A 16,427-nucleotide genomic window follows, 5' to 3' on the forward strand; every position below is an offset into this window, starting at 1 on the left:
TAATTTGTTTTGCAAAACAATTCAAATTAGAAAAATACAAACTTCCAAATATTTGTAAATGACTATTCAGTAATATAGGTGAAATAAACATTTTATTTTTTATTTTTATTTATTTTTATATTCTTATTTTTTAAGTTCAATGAATATGTTAGACTTTAAACACTTTTTCCAAAGAGTACTAAAGATTCATGCCATAAATGTATGGATCTTAATAGTTTAAGGAGTTGGGGAATGAAGGGACGGGTGGAGACATAGTCTTTTGCCTTACTACTAGTACCCTCAGAGACAAATAGTTTCACAACATTACCAAATGCTCTTAGTTAGAAATTTTAAATATATGATGATAGCTGGATCAAAATAAAAACTAATACAGCTTTGGAAAGCTAACTCTCTTGCAGCATTGCCCACTGGAAGGGGCATAGTAGTAGGTGTCAAGAGAACTGAGTTATCTTCCATAAGGGGGAGCTGAGGCAAAAAAACAGTGTCTCTGTGGGTCTTAATCTCATCAATCTATGGAATGAGGGGCCAGCTCTAAGACACAGCTCCAGTTTATCCAGATCCAAATTTTTTTTCTTACTCTTCTAAAATGCTTTAAACAAGAAAAAATGTAATTATGTAAATGATGAAGAAAACCAGAAGTGTTTAATACACAACAGTGTATCAAATATACACTGTTGAGTTTCCTTCGTTTTCTTCAGGAATAACTGAAACATAAAAGTTTATTGTTGGAAGACTAATGAAGAAAGAAGTATCATTGCATATGAAACTGTAAGAATAAATATTATGAGGACATACCTTCAAAACATGAAAGCCAACAATGCATTTTTGTTTAATCAACACCTGATGAATCATAGAAAGTCCATTACAATTTTCTAATTCATGTATTCTCTGTTGGTTGTATTTAGTTAATGAGAGTATAACTCTCAGTGCTAATGCTTGGGTTTCTTCACAGCTACTGAGTTCCACAACCTAAAAAAATATTTTTTTTAATTTATTAAAAAAGTTAACATGTATGATTATTGACTATTATATAACATCAATCTATCAGTTTTATTTGCAAACTATTTTTTTTTGCTCACACTTTGCTTGTCATTATTTAAGCATTATAAACAAAAATGAAAGACATAAATCCCATGATCCTTAGTCTCTTAAATATACTATAAATGAACTGAAATAACATTTAAAACTGTATAAGTCAGAAGCATTCCATTAGTGATCTGAAATGCCAGCAAAATGCCTCAGGTTTTTTATTGGCCCATCAACAAATCAGCTCTACATTACATGCTGTGGAAGATAGCAAAGAAGTAAAAGGCATGATACTTGCCCCCAATGGGGCCTACTATCTAGTCAAAAGATAAGCTTTATGTATGAAAACCATAGATTTGCCCTGTATTTCAATTAAACCAATGCTTTCTGACCACTGCTATATATGAGAAACATACACCTTATTATCATGATTACAGACAAAAAAAGAATGAGATATGAGTGTCATAAGGGCACAGAAACTATTTCTGACTCTACTTTGCTTAGGTTAGGGAAGCCTCAATGGAGAGAAGATGGTCTGGAAAGACAGCAAAACACTAGAAAGTAGGAATGGCAGGTAGCCGGGAGCAAGAGACCGTAGAAGGTTAAGGGTTTATTTTTATTTTTATTTTTTTTAAAGATTTTATTTATTTATTCATGAGAGACACACACAGAGAGGCAGAGACATAGGCAGAGGGAGAAACAGGCTCCCCATGGGGAGCCCAAAATGGGACTCATCCCAGGACCCCAGGGTCACGACCTGAGCCAAAGGCAAACACTCAATCACTGAGCCACCCAGGTGTCATAGGGTAAGGGTCTAAAGCTAGAAATTCCTGGTACAGCTAGGAGGCTGCAGGTTGCCTATTTGACTGTATGGTAGAGATTCGGATCAAAATGCAGGCTATGTATGCAAGGTTTTTAAGGAGACCAAATTTTATTTTTGTAGGGGAGGAGGAAAAATAGTGAAGAAAGTTTATAAGTTTTAAGCATGACAACATACTTTAGAAGTCTTATTGGCAAGATCCTAAATGTTGGCAAAACAAAATATTAATCATTGTCTCTAGGATCTAGTCACTGTAATAGTAATCATAACAAAATTACATTCAGTAACAAAATGTATATTTTGAAATTATACAAAGCTATAACAGTTGATTACAAAATGTTGATAAGGAGTTAGACAAAGAGCTTTTAATTTTAAAATACTATGGGAAAATTAACTAGATATTGGATGCAAAAAAAAAATTGAAAAAGGAAGAAGAAAAGAGAAAAACAGCTTAGAGTATGGCAAATCAATGCTGACAAAATATTTATAAGAACAGTAATGGTAGTATCAGACACTGATGCACCCCTTGCTGCAAAATCAATCAAAAGTGGTCGTCCAATTGAAGAAAGCAAGCCAGTTAGGAAGACTGAAAATTTGAGAATGCTGCAGAAATTACACTTAGGAATAAAATTCTGAGGATGAAAGAAGACCAAGGCTGCCTTAATTAAACAAGGATATGGGCCTTGAGGAAGGAGGGATGATTAGTACATTTGTATTCCCTATTTAGGATTTCAGCAATCCCTGTAAATAGTATATACTTATTGATTGTCTATGTCAGGCAAGTTATTTATTGTCCCTGCTCTAAAACGACTAAGTAGAACAGATAATTGAACAGTTATTTCTAATACAGTACTCATAACAGTCAAACAATATTTCTCCTTCTCTTTTAGAAAAACTTCAAATAGGGGTGCCTGGGTGGCTCAGTCAAAGTGTCTGCCTCTGGCTTGGGTCATGGTCCCAGGGTCCTGGGATAGAGCCCCAGGTCCTGCTCCCTGCTCAGCGGGGAGTCTTCTTCTCCCTCTGCTCTTCCTCCCATTCATCCTCTCTCAAATAAATATAAAATAAACATTAAGGAAAAATCCTTCAAACAGGGGTGCCTGTGTGGCTCAGTCGGTTGAGCATTTGGCTTTAGCTCAGGTCATGATCTCAGGGTTCTCGGATTGGCCCCAGGTGGAGCTCCTCACTGAGCAGAAAATCAGCTTGTCCCTCTGCCCTCCTCCTGCTCATTCTCTCTCTCTCTCTCAAATAAAATAAAGAAAATATTTTTTAAAAATGACTTCAAACAAACTCAAATTATTTGTTGTACTTATTTGTGGACTCTTGTTTTTTTCCATGTATCTGTAAGCTTGGGAAAAACAAGTTTCACAACCATTATTTTAAAGACTACATTACTAAGGCTCCTGAGTGATGCAGTCGGTTTAAGTGTCTAACTCTTGGTTTTGGCTCAGGTCATGGTCTCAGAGTTATGAGATGGAGCCCTGTGTCAGACTCTGTGCTCAGCAAGGAGTCTAAGATTCTCTCTCCTTCTCCCTCTGCTCCTCCCCCCCACTCTTTCTCTTTCAAATGAATATTTTAAAAAAAAGAAGAATATATTCCTTGTCTATGGCCATACCACCTTGAACATGCTCAATCTTGTTCAAAGAACACCTTTCTTCTTTTCATTACTATAACATGTAATTTTTCTTATTGACAATTTAAATCTTGTACATTGAATGACTGATTTAAATGTAATACCTACCCAATGTGGCACTTGAACTCATAACCCCAAGATCAAGAGTTGCACACTCTACTCACTGAGTCAGCCAGGCACCCCATGAAATCTTGTGCATTTAATATTTAATTGTTCTAATTACATTTCTGGATAATAGAAAACTTCTAAAATCTCCACAATTAAAAGAATTTTCACCGTTTGTGGCAGAGAACTTAATGACAACCCAAACAACATGTGATTTTTTTTTCTTAAAGTTTATGATAATTGAGGTATAAATGGTTTTGTAATTTAAAAAAAAACACTGAAATTTATCAGTATTAAAGAAGTAGTTTCTCTTCAGGTAAAACTATAGTCAGTGATTCTTACCCTAGCAAAGAGAAAAACAAATATACCAGTTCCACCAATCTCGTGCAGAATGCCTTGAATAGTTTTACATTCAGTAGGCCGTAGATTCTTTAGATGATGAGGTTCTAACAAGATGCTCTGAACTTCTTTGGAGCTGAAGGGTCTTTGAGAGAGTTGGGTTTTCATCTGACCTTTAAGTCTAATAACTGGCTCATAGATGGTATACTGAGCAGGACAGTTGGTCGTATATACAACTGAAAGACTTTCCTGAAACACAAATATTTTCCTTTAGTCACTAAATAAAATTTAAAAAGTAAGTTATCAACCAGCAAGTATATATTTCAAACTGAAAAGGTGCCGAACAATTTTTTTTTGACAGACACTACACTAAACAAAGATGAACATGAGAGGCAAGGTGGCAAAGATCCATTTCAATTAGCAGTGACCAATAGTATAAACTTTGTCAAGGCTGAGAAAGATTCCGGCTTTAATCATTTTAGAATAAACATGAAATTATACTTACTTTTGCTACTAAGAACAGCTGAGTCTCATACCACATTCATTACATACCAGGCTTTGTTGCTTGCACTTACAAATATTAACCAATCATTACAACCTTATGAGATAGGAACTCTGGGTCAATGCATTCAAAATTTTTGCTTTAAATTTGTTCACAGGCTGGCTACTCATTTAAGAGTGACTGTGTGCCAGATCTTTCTACTAGAATAAAATCCCAGGCTATCATCATTCCTAACTAAAACAAAGGAATTTTCAATATTTCTCCCCACAGAGAGTAGTTTCCATCAGGTTCTAACTTTAGGTGAGTTGCTCAGGCTTAGGAAAATCATGTACTGTGTCAGTGTCTTCTCATAGAAACTGTGGGGGCTCTGATCATTTTCAACCATGATGATATTAAAAGTTTTACCTAGACATCATGTAGTATATTTGCATACCAACTAGCATGACTACACAGTCTATTGTATATGATTATGCTGGGCAAAACAAAAACTTAAACCTGCAATAGTTTTCATCAGAAAGCTGACAAAATGGTCATCTATGTAAGACAATCCCACCTGACACCAGTGCCTTGCCAGACTTTAGCTCATGACCTCATAATCCCCAAGTTACTAAATCAGGCTTTAAATATTTGCTTTCTAGAGTTTTCACATCAAACCCTTAGAATTTTCATTTGTGATAATTTATGTTAAATTTTGCGACTTATATAACCTATATTCTTTTCAAGCAAAATAAAAGTATTAGGGAAATTTTATGTATGTGTAAAAACAAATGATTAACCAAAACCTAGAGTTAAAATTATTATTTGAACAAACACTAGTTGTGTGAACTCCCTGGTCTCCCTAAAGCATGGATTCTCAGTGTGTGGTCCTGAACCAGCAGCATCAACATCATCTAGTATTTGTTAAAAATGCAAATTCCAGGGCCACACTTCAGACCCTACTGAATCCAAAACACTGGCCCAGCAATTTGTTTTAATAAGTCCTCTGGGTGATTCTGATGCACGCTCAGGTTTGAGAAACATTTCCCTAAAGCATGTTTTCTCAATGGTGAGACATTTAGGGTGGGATAATTCTTTGCTGCATAATACTGCCCTTGTAGTATGGAACACTTAGCACCTCTGGCCACCACTCAATCATAGTAGATGGCCCAAATGCCTTCAATCCTCATTTTTAAATACTTTCTAGGGAGAAAAAGATCATATATGCAAAGTGTCAGATCATTAGCTAAATTCCATAGGTATCTATTCTCTATCCACTTTATAGATATATATTTAACACCATTTAAGATTGTGTTTTACAAAATATCTATGCTAGAATTTCTCCTTTCCCTTAATCAAATGTTACAGCTTTAAAGTATAATTTAAAAAATATGAAATACACATCTCATTAACAACAACAACAACAAAATACATTCCAAACCAATAGTTTCCTTCAAGTAAAAACTCTCTCTGACATATAACTGTACCTCTTATAAGAAGCAAGAGAAGGAGGAACACAGTTTCATGGCCAGATCTACCAGTTTTTAGTAGATCTTCTAAGATTATGAAGGCTCAGCTTTCTAGTTGCTATAATGAAAAATATCCACCACAAGTTCCTAAATTATATTCTAGAACAAAATATTACAATATTGTATAAAAAACAGTCTGAGAGTCTCATATAAGCAGAGTTAGCAATATTTTGAAAGCCAATTCCTGACTGTTACTGATATTAAACAAATATTCTAAAATCTGAATATATGTAATTAAGACCAATATTATAAGTAAAAGTTAGTATTAACTTATAAATATGGAAATGAAATGTAATGAGCAATATTGTGTAGGCTAACATATGTTATATTTTCACTATATCATAAACATTTTTCTTATATGATCAGGAGATGTAAACTAAACCAATACTTAGTATAGAAATATAGTTCTAAGGAAAAGGGGATGAAAATTTGAAACCTGAAAAAAATTTGAGTATTTAAATTTTTTTAAAGAAAAAACTGAGTTTTAAGGAACAAAGATGTTGAGAAAGAAGAAGAGAAACTTTAGAAATTTAATTGATAGCTAATTACATATTTAATGAACATCTATTATCAGTTACTATAAAGTTAAAAACCATAAAATGAAAACTTACAATTAAGAGGCCAATGTCCACTTCTTTCTTGGTCATAAAAAGTTCTCTTATTTGTTCACATTGCAAAATTTCTTTATTAATATATTTGGAGTAGTCATTCACAGGCTTGCCATATCTACATGGCATTATAGATGTGTGGTTGGGTCCACAAGCATATAGATAAAAGGCCTCTTGTGAATCAATCTTAGCTCCTGAATAGCAGAAAAATAAGCTTACTTATTTAGATCACTCCAGTCAGAATGTTTTAAGACTTTACATTTATTTATTTGAGAGTACGAACTGGGGAAGAGGCAGCTGGGGGAGAAGCAGACTCCGTGCTAAGCAGTAAGCCCGATGCTGTGATGTTGATCCATCCCAGGATCATAACCTGAGCTGAAGGCTGATGCTTAACTAACTGAGCCATCCAGACACCCAAGCAGAATTTTTCATAAAAAGCAAGAAATCAAGAATTAATTTATTTTGCCAGATTCTTTTATCTCAATAAAATTGATAAAGCCTCAAATTCCAATCTGGTTTCATTAGCAAATAACCTATGCCAACTATGGATGGAAAATGAATATACAAAGTTAACTATGAAGCTTGTGATAAAATAAAATCAAAATTTCTATTTGTTCCTTAAATAGAAAACAGCTATTTTGGTTTTGTTCTGCCTTTTTTTTTTTTTAAGTAAATGGAAACTATAATCAGTAAATTTCTTTTTAAAATAAATGTGGATTGATGTCTCTATTCCCTCCATCCATTTATATATTCAATAAGCACTGCCTGGATGTTATTATGTGTCAGGTTTAGTGATATATATATATATTTTAAACATATTTTCCCTAAAATTTATTATTTTTATAGAATACCCTAAAATTTTAAGAGAGACAACCATTCTAAGTTTACTTGTCATAATACTGCATTTCCCAGGATTATAAAATAAAATTGACTTAATATAAGCTTTCTTTTTGGAGGAGAGGGGTTGGAGTATGACGTACATCCCTACATTAAATGTATATATCAATTGTAAGAAACATCTCCAATATAAAAATGTTAAAATATTTTAAAAGTGCATCCTGGCATCTAAGTAGTATAGTACTTACTTAAGTGAAGGAAGAGGGATTAATATCTAAATTATCCTGGATAATTTACTAGTTTAATAACTTGTTATCTGAAAGAAAAATTTAGAAGTTCTTCAAAGGAGAAAAATATACCATTGAAGAGGAGTAAATTTCCCAGGTCCCATTTTCCAGCCAACTGTAAAAACTCTTCTTGGGATGATAAACAATGGCCAATCATGCAAAATGTTTTATTGCTATCAGATGATAGACTTGTTCTTCTTGGAAGCACAAAATCCAAAGAAACATCAGGCTTCCTGCATTAAAAACAAAGTTAAATCAATTATTTCAGTGACTTAAGAGTATTTCAAAAGTATGAATGTTTAATAATGGGAAATTCTTGAACAGTCTTGGTTTGGTATCACAGAGCTGGTGATGGGAATTATTCTATTAGTTCAGAAAGTGATAAAGATAGTATCAAATTTAAATCAAAGGAATAATATATTTGTCCTTGGTCACTTGCTCATTGCTCTATTAACAAAAGAAATCATTACTTTGTACCAAATGGCAAAAAAAAAAAAAAAAAAAAAAAAAAAAAATCCTTCAAATGTTTTCTCAAAGAGAGACACACATGACAAGAGGACTTCATTATCTAGTTGGAAGTATAGTATGCTAAGTTCTATCCCTATTTGGTGAATATTTTAAGCTACAAAGTAAGATAATTAAGGTAACTTATAAAGGTAAAGTTTATAAATAAGATAGACAGAATATGCTGACATGGTTAGCTCTTAATGAGAAATTCTAATTTTTTTTTTTTTTTTATGATAGTCAAAGAGAGAGAGAGAGAGAGAGGCAGAGACACAGGCAGAGGGAGAAGCAGGCTCCATGCACCGGGAGCCCGATGTGGGATTCAATCCCGGGTCTCCAGGATCGCGCCCTGGGCCAAAGGCAGGCGCCAAACCGCTGCGCCACCCAGGGATCCCTTAATGAGAAATTCTACATTGGTATATCTATTTATTTAAAATCTCTTCCCTAAGGCTTTCTGTTTCATATTTAACATATACATTTCTTTTAAAGAAATATTTTCTGATAAAGATATGAGACAACTTTTTAAAATTGAGTTATAACTGATATACAACATTAGAGTAAGATCATTTCTATTACCAGCATCTTTCTTGAACCAAATATATGGCCATGACTGAAGCACTACTGCCACCTATTGGCAGTATGACTTAATATAGTTTTTAAGGGTAAAGAATGCTTTACAAGATGAATTTGATAAATATTAAATAGCTACTATGTGCCATGTATTTCTACCAGATTTGTGTGCTCATCATTAAATAACAACATAAACTATTAATAATTTGTTTTTAAGTGTCATTATGTATTATTAAAAACATTCTCTTGAAATGTGTTATAGAAATTATTCTATTAGTTCAGAAAGTGATAAAGATAGTACCAAATTTTAATCAAAGGAATAATGTATTTGTCCTTGGTCACTTGCTCATTGTTCTATTAACAAATTAAATCATTACTTTGTACCAAATGGTAAAAATAAATTCCTTCAAAGTAATGTAGAAATATGTGAATTCAGTGGCTATGCTCACTAACTGTCTACAATGAACAATCTAAACTCTCACTCTGAACAAGTCTAATAGTTTATGACTCCTATAGCTGTCAGGTGGTCTGATTCAGAAAAAAAAAGCTGTGGGGCAATAAATCTTCCGGTTCTAAAACATGGGTTGTATCTGGGTTCAAGTTTCCGGTGTATTCCATTCTTGTGACATGACTTTACCCCACTTTGGGTCTCAACTTTCTCCTATGTAAAATAGAGAAAACAATATGCCTACTTCCTAGTGTTATCAGGAGGACCAAATGAGGTAATCTGTGTAAGGTGTTGAATACAGTGCCGGGCACATGTTGAGAGCTCAAGAAATGCGAAAAGAGTCCAAGAGAAAGATGTTCACTATTCCAGCCCTATCCCCAACTCCAACAGATCTCACGCAAGGTTCTGAAAAAAATTTACTAATTGGCTGTCTCAGAAAATATTTTATTTGGAATATAGAAGCTTCAATGGCATATTTCCATGTATTTTAAAAATGAATACACAAAAACTGAAGTCTTGATTTTTTTCCCAAAGCCTGTTCTTTCCTGTGGCAGATACTAGGGACTGACTACTCCAGGTCATTCACAGACCCCATCTCCTCTGCCTTCCTCTAGCATGAAGGCTGGACAGCTGGAAGCCATTAACTTGATAGCCTCCCTTTCAGCAATGACCTAGCACACAGCCTTCCCTTCGTTTTCACAAGCCTTTCCTCCCCTCTGTTCAGAGCATGCTCCATCTCCCCTTGAGGTCTCATAAATAATCCTTGTCCAAAGAGGCCTTTCCTGATCCACCTCTTAAATCGAAAACCAGTTATTTTCTGTCTAGGGATCTGTTTTATCTCCACAATATTTGTCATAATTTGTATATATTCATTTAACTGTTTGTTTGTTGCTGCTTCCCCATTAGACTGTGAGTTCCAAAAAGGCATGGAACTTGAGTCTTGAGTCTTGTTTACCATTTCCCTCAGGCCCACTACAGCACATGGTGGGTACACAGTAATTCCTCAATATAGATTTAATGGATGAACAAATGAATGACTAAAAATAGGTTCATCTACACTAAGGCATATATTGTTTCTGTGGTCTAATCTACTTCAAGGGATATTTGAGAGAATTAGGAGGTAATGTTTATAATGCACCTAGCAAAAGATCTTTAACATAGCAGGTATGCAATATTTTATAGTCCATTCCTTACATTCTAGATGCCTCATCTTGAAATTAAAAACTTGCCTATCAGGTAGCTTTACCATATCCATTCGTTTTTCTTTCTCATTATTCAACTTAGGATCTTTCTTCGAGCCAGCTTGATCCCATTCCATGCTATACCAGTTTCCAATTCTGTATCCGCTTTCATGTTATTTCATTCATAAAATACTTCCCAACTCTTACAAATCCAAGATAGGTCTCTTGGGGTTAAATTTTACATTAAGATATTCCAGAAAATATTTCTTATTAACTTGACCCACAATTCTCCTGGTCGGTAAACATTACACAGTGTTATACCTGAATCTATCACCTGGTACACTTCTAGGACCCTATCTCAATCTATCACCTGACACACTGGCTTATATTTTTCTCTAGTCATTCTAACTTCTTTTGAAATCTGACTTAATTTAGGTATTAGCCTTAAAAAAATTAGGTATTAGCCCGTTTAGTCAATTAATTGAAATAATTTCTTGTGGATTCATCTTATAAATGTATAGACATGAAGGACCAAATTATAGGTTCTGTTCCTTGATGTAACATATATTCTACATAAATGTCTAAATGTCCAGATTTCTGCATGTTCCCCCAAACCCAAATGTTAAGTTTCAATAGTTACTAGTATGGGAAATTAATTTTGTGTTAAAGTGATAAATAGGAAAAAATATCCAACTCTGACACAGATTCTTGCATTAATATACAGGACATTTTATCTATAGTTTTCTGTAACATATCTCAGAAGCTATGACAGACTAAACTTAAAAATGTAACTGAAGTTAGTGTTTACTAAAAATGTTTCAAACCTCTGCCCAGAAATCCATATGGAGATTTTCCCATGGTTATTCTTTTTCCCTTGGGACTGCTGTAAGTAGGTAAGGACTAAATGCTGCCATTTGCTTGGGACGAAAATATTCTCCTGTGATTCAACCTGTGCCAGTAAAACAGCTTTCATATCATCATTTGAATCCATGCACATACTATAAAAAAAGAGAAAAAGTATAGGCTGAAAACATGAAATTTCTGATCTCAGCATTTAATAAATGTATAACAACAATAATTCTAGATATTTAAATGAGATTAAAAAGCAGTTCTACTTTTAAACTAACCTGAAAAGTCAGTAGGTCTTTGTTTTATACCATAAAATATGCTTAGTTATTTTCTTATAGTATTTACCTCAATTCATGAGATGATGCTCATTTGCTGGTGCTAATAATTTAGGCATTAATTTTCAAAATTCAATTTGCAAAAAAACCCTTTATTGTTACTATTTCTACAGTCACTGCTCTTTTAGACATTAAAATGTAATAGTTGGTTCATACAAAAATTAATACATGTTGTACATAAATGTCTAAATGCCAGGATGTACTAGAGGTCTATCCCACTTGGAAGGACTACTGAGAGAATTAAGATAGGATGTATATAAAGTACCAAGTACATTTACAACAAAAAGCATGTATCACCTAAATAACATATTTTGGTTTAAAGTTTTATAAAAATAGTATCATACTATTCATACTCAATATAAGTAAAAGATTTGTATCTACACTAGTTAACAAAGGAGGTAGGAAAAAAAAGACAAGATTGTAAGAACTGAAGTTGATCAGATAATGCCTATTAAATACATAATCTGCAGGGAAAACAGCTGTCTGATAATAACATCTTAAGGTAATTGCAATCTAACAGAATACTTCCATAGATAATACCTCAGCAAGTATTTGGTCTAAAATCTGAGAATTAACATAATCTACTTTAGAGTTCAGTTACAGATTTTTGGAATGAATAATATATTGTTACAAAGGTGGTATTAATAACTATTAGAATGTTTTATTTATTTATTTATTTATTTATTTATTTATTTATTTATTTATGATAGACATAGAGAAAGAGAGAGAGGCAGAGACACAGGCAGAGGGACAAGCAGGCTCCATGCTGGGAGCCCGACGCGGGACTCGATCCATGGTCTCCAGGACCGCGCCCTGGGCCAAAGTCAGGAGCCGAACTGATGAGCCACCCAGGGATCCCCTGTATCTTCTTTTTAAATACTATTTTTATTATTTGCTGTAGTGATCTTTATTAGCAGATTTCACATTAATGTCTCACATAGATTATTTAAATACATGATCTATTCATGGGCAGTTGAGGATAATCAATACCGAAAGATAAAAGTGCCATTGTGGGGATCAGCCCACACTTGGATCATCAGCGCTTTGGATCCCAATGAAATCATGTGAATACATCCTTCTTCTATGAGCCTTTCACCAGGATTTGTGTACTCTGCACATTCTGGTCTGTTGTTTTCTATGGTAAAAAGATGTTAGAATAATCAGTAAAGCAGTTGATAAAAACCGAGTAGAAAAGTGAATTTAAAAGAACACAAAGTGTGGTTGTTCATTTGTAGTAAATTATTTACCTGGATGTCAGAACCTGACCTGTTTCAAACAATATTCCCAAAGTTCTGATGTTAACTCCAAAAAAGCTCCAGGAGTGAAAACAGTAATTGAAGGCATTAGAAGTTTTATTAAAGTTTCAAAATACATGACAACTGAGGGCTAATTGGGGGAATGAACAGACTGCTGTGATGTCACTGCAGTGACCTATTACAATCTGTGCCACAATTCTTTTATTGATTGGATTGGGTCACTCTGACATTATGGACCCCAGCCCAGGGAGCACACATTGTCACATGCACTACTCCAATCATCCTATAATTATTACAATAGCATGATTTTTAAAAATTTATTTTAGAAAAATTGTGGTGTTTAAATATATTCCTGTGTAGGCTCCCTGATGAGTCATCTTTGAATATAATTGCTAAGTGAGTCTAAAACTCTAAAATGTTTCTCTAAGGTGTGCTAAGGAAATGCTGTATGCTTTGGACTGTCTGGTTATTCATCCTGACTTGGTTTCTTATCCAGCTAATTCTAGCACCATCTAAGTATGTATAGTGAGCTGAATCCTCAAGCCACCCACACTTCCTGCTACTATGCTGCGTGACTTTACGTAAAGCTATGTTAATGAAGGTGCACCAAAATGCACATCTGAGGGCTCAGACTTTCTGAGAAGACGAACACTATCAGTTATTAGGCAGCATATATATTTGTTGCCATTTTTCAACAGTTATAAACCCTATCAATTTTTCAGAATACACCTCCTAAACAATTGTAGTCTTTAAAAGGAAGAGTTAAATTCATTATTTGGAGAACTGTTGCAAAAGATAATGAGATGTATAGAGAATTCATGGCTGATATGACACTAATGTTTCTATGTCAAAACTGACTTTGCACAAATAAAAGACTAGAACAAAAAGCATGTGTACGCAGGTGCTGTTAGGTAGGAATACGTCAAATATTTCTTAATTTAATGCGCATAACAATCTTATGAGGTAAATTTTATTGTCTCCATTTAGAGGGTGATAGAATTGAGGTGCTGAGAGGTTCAAGAACTTGCTTAATGTCACAAAGTTGGTTTAGTGGCAAAGGATGCATTATCACTATAATATTTTCTTCATTGTTCCCTTCATAATTTTGGGATATATACTATTTTTTAAATGTTCTTTTTAAATATTTATGTAGGGTCCTCTTTCTAAAATACATGTTTTCTAACATATTTTTATAATAAAAATTTTAAAAACTTCCCAATACTGACTTTTCTCAGGTCACTATGTATACTTATTTCATTTTATTAGAGCCTGTTTACATTGTGATCACCCCCACTTAAATACAAGAAAGCAGTCTGTACTGTTTATAGTGTAGTGGTGGCATTTGAGCTCTGGAATTAAATATAGGTGAATTTAAATCCCTTTCCATCACTTACCAGCTATATAAGTTGGTCATGCTGTATAATTTCATCTACAAATATGGACAGTATGAGCACTTACCTTACTGAGTAGTTGTGAGGGTTAAAAACATATGTAGAAAGAGTAGAGCAAAGTGATGCCCATAGAGAGAGCACTCAATGCACATGAGACAGCATCATCAACAGGATCACATATGTGTTGCTTTGGGGCTATCAATTCTTAGATGGCAAAATTCAATTCATAAAAGAAAATGCTATAACTACCTCATTTCAAAAAAAGTTTGGCTTTCTAGGCTAACCCACAAAAGTACCTAAGTATGCTATGCTGAGAACATGGAAATGCATCTGGAGGAGTGGATCCAGAGCTCTACCTGTGGATATGAGGTGACATTTCCTACTCTTTGGTCTTGAGAGTGTCATTAAGGTCTTTCCTTTCTATCTGTGTGAGTCAGTGGTGGAGAACCTGCTCTGAAGGCATAGTGCTCTGTAGCAGGGTGCCAGTGAGGCATGTAAGCTCTGTGCAATTAAGAGCTCCTGAAGCCGGGACCTCCCAATAACCATAAACCCCTAACCGTCTGTCTCCTCTAGTCATTTCATTCACCCCATGGCCTCTATTAATTAGCCCTGTATTACTTCTCACCACGATAACCTGCTTTTTAGCAAACAGGTTCTTCCTGCCCTCATCATATGAGGAATGAGGCACAGCTTAATGGAAGCATAAAAGTGATCATAGAAGGCACTGGAATGGGAAGGATTCTAACTCTGAAGAAAGGCTGACACATCCAGCCATGCTGTGACAGGAACTAGGAGGGGGCACTGAGGTAGGATGAGGTACAAGGAGGAGAGGTGAGCTACAAGAGAGAAAGGAGATGAAGTGGGGCTCACGGGGGCTGGGGTGTAGGAAACAGGAAGATGGAAAAGTGGCCTTAGGGTTGCATCTTCTCCTTCTCTAACATCAGGAATCACCCTAATCCAGTAACAGGAACAGGAAAAAGTCAGGAAATGGGGCTGATGACCCCCAGGAAGTTGTATATGTGGTGGTCCTGCCACCATAGAACCCTCACCCCTCACCCCAAAGCAAAAAATACAGAAGAAAATGAAGTTTTCAAAGCTATCTGACAACCCAGGCTTTGGTAAGTCAGGGCCTGCCATCACTAAGGCACTTAGGGAGAAGAACATGCTCAGAGCACATGATAATGTCACTGTATTCTGACAGCTCAACCCAAAATGCTGTCTGAAAAAAGCATAAGAGGTAACAGATAATAGGAACATCATACCTGTTCTGTCCAAACTACTGTCCTGTAAAACTAAGGATTTATTTCTTTTCTTGATCTTCTTTCCTTTCTCCATGATGCTCTCAGCTTCCTGGATGCAGTCCATGTTAAACCACAGGGAGACACTGAAGCCTTCTGACAGGTGAGGCCAGCAGTTCTGCCCCAACAAAGGCAAGTGGATTGGAGCAATGTGCCAGGAGGAAAGCAGCTGCTGCGGGAGACTCCCATTGTCCGCCTCCTTCCTGCTCCGAGAACTCCGCGCTCTTCTTAATAATCCCAGGGCCTTACTGTTTAGAATTCCAGGACACTTCTGTGATGAGACGCCATTGCTTAAATTTGGAGTATGCAGTAAGGGAAAGGTTAGGTACTGTGAAGGGCTCATTATAATGTCGCTTTCAATAATTTTCAGAATACCCACAAGAAGAACTTCCTAGAGAAAATGAAAAACAAATAAAATGTGACGATCATGTATGTAATATGTACAAAGTACATAATAATTTTGGAATTCAGGTTTTAAATGAAGGTACAAGCTCACCCACAAACATATCAGCATTCCTAGTTATATACTTTCATATCCAACATAGCATTAAAATGCTCATAAGATATGGAGATTTTATTCTTAAAATATATACTCTCTTGTGGTTAATTTTAGATTTAGGTGGGGTTTTTTTTGGTACAAGCCTAAAAGTTATGAATTGGTTTTAAGTATTAGAAATTAAATACAGTAATTATACCTGGTATCATTTCTACTAAAGAAAGAGGTTTATTTTCAAGTAAGCTATAGTTACTTCTCTCAATTATTTTTAAGTGAGGGATAGAACCAGAGACCTTGGGATCCCTGGGTGGCGCAGCGGTTTAGCGCCTGCCTTTGGCCCAGGGCGCGATCCTGGAGACCCGGGATCGAATCCCACATCGGGCTCCCGGTGCATGGAGCCTGCTTTTCCCTCTGCCTGTGTCTCTGCCTCTCTCTCTCTC

General features: G+C 35.1%; 1 protein-coding gene across 1 annotated transcript in view; it reads right to left on the reverse strand.

Annotated features, from left to right (window-relative positions):
- LYST (lysosomal trafficking regulator) overlaps positions 1–16,427 on the reverse strand; it is a 174,124-nt gene that overhangs the window by 99,759 nt on the left and 57,938 nt on the right. Inside the window, 7 exon segments of the mRNA XM_041747828.1 lie at positions 796–969; positions 3,924–4,169; positions 6,539–6,729; positions 7,732–7,892; positions 11,187–11,360; positions 12,537–12,681; positions 15,456–15,882. Coding sequence (XP_041603762.1) covers positions 796–969; positions 3,924–4,169; positions 6,539–6,729; positions 7,732–7,892; positions 11,187–11,360; positions 12,537–12,681; positions 15,456–15,882 — 1,518 coding nt within the window.

Source organism: Vulpes lagopus, chromosome 3 (assembly GCF_018345385.1).
Source record: "Vulpes lagopus strain Blue_001 chromosome 3, ASM1834538v1, whole genome shotgun sequence".
Lineage (NCBI taxonomy): Eukaryota > Metazoa > Chordata > Mammalia > Carnivora > Canidae > Vulpes > Vulpes lagopus.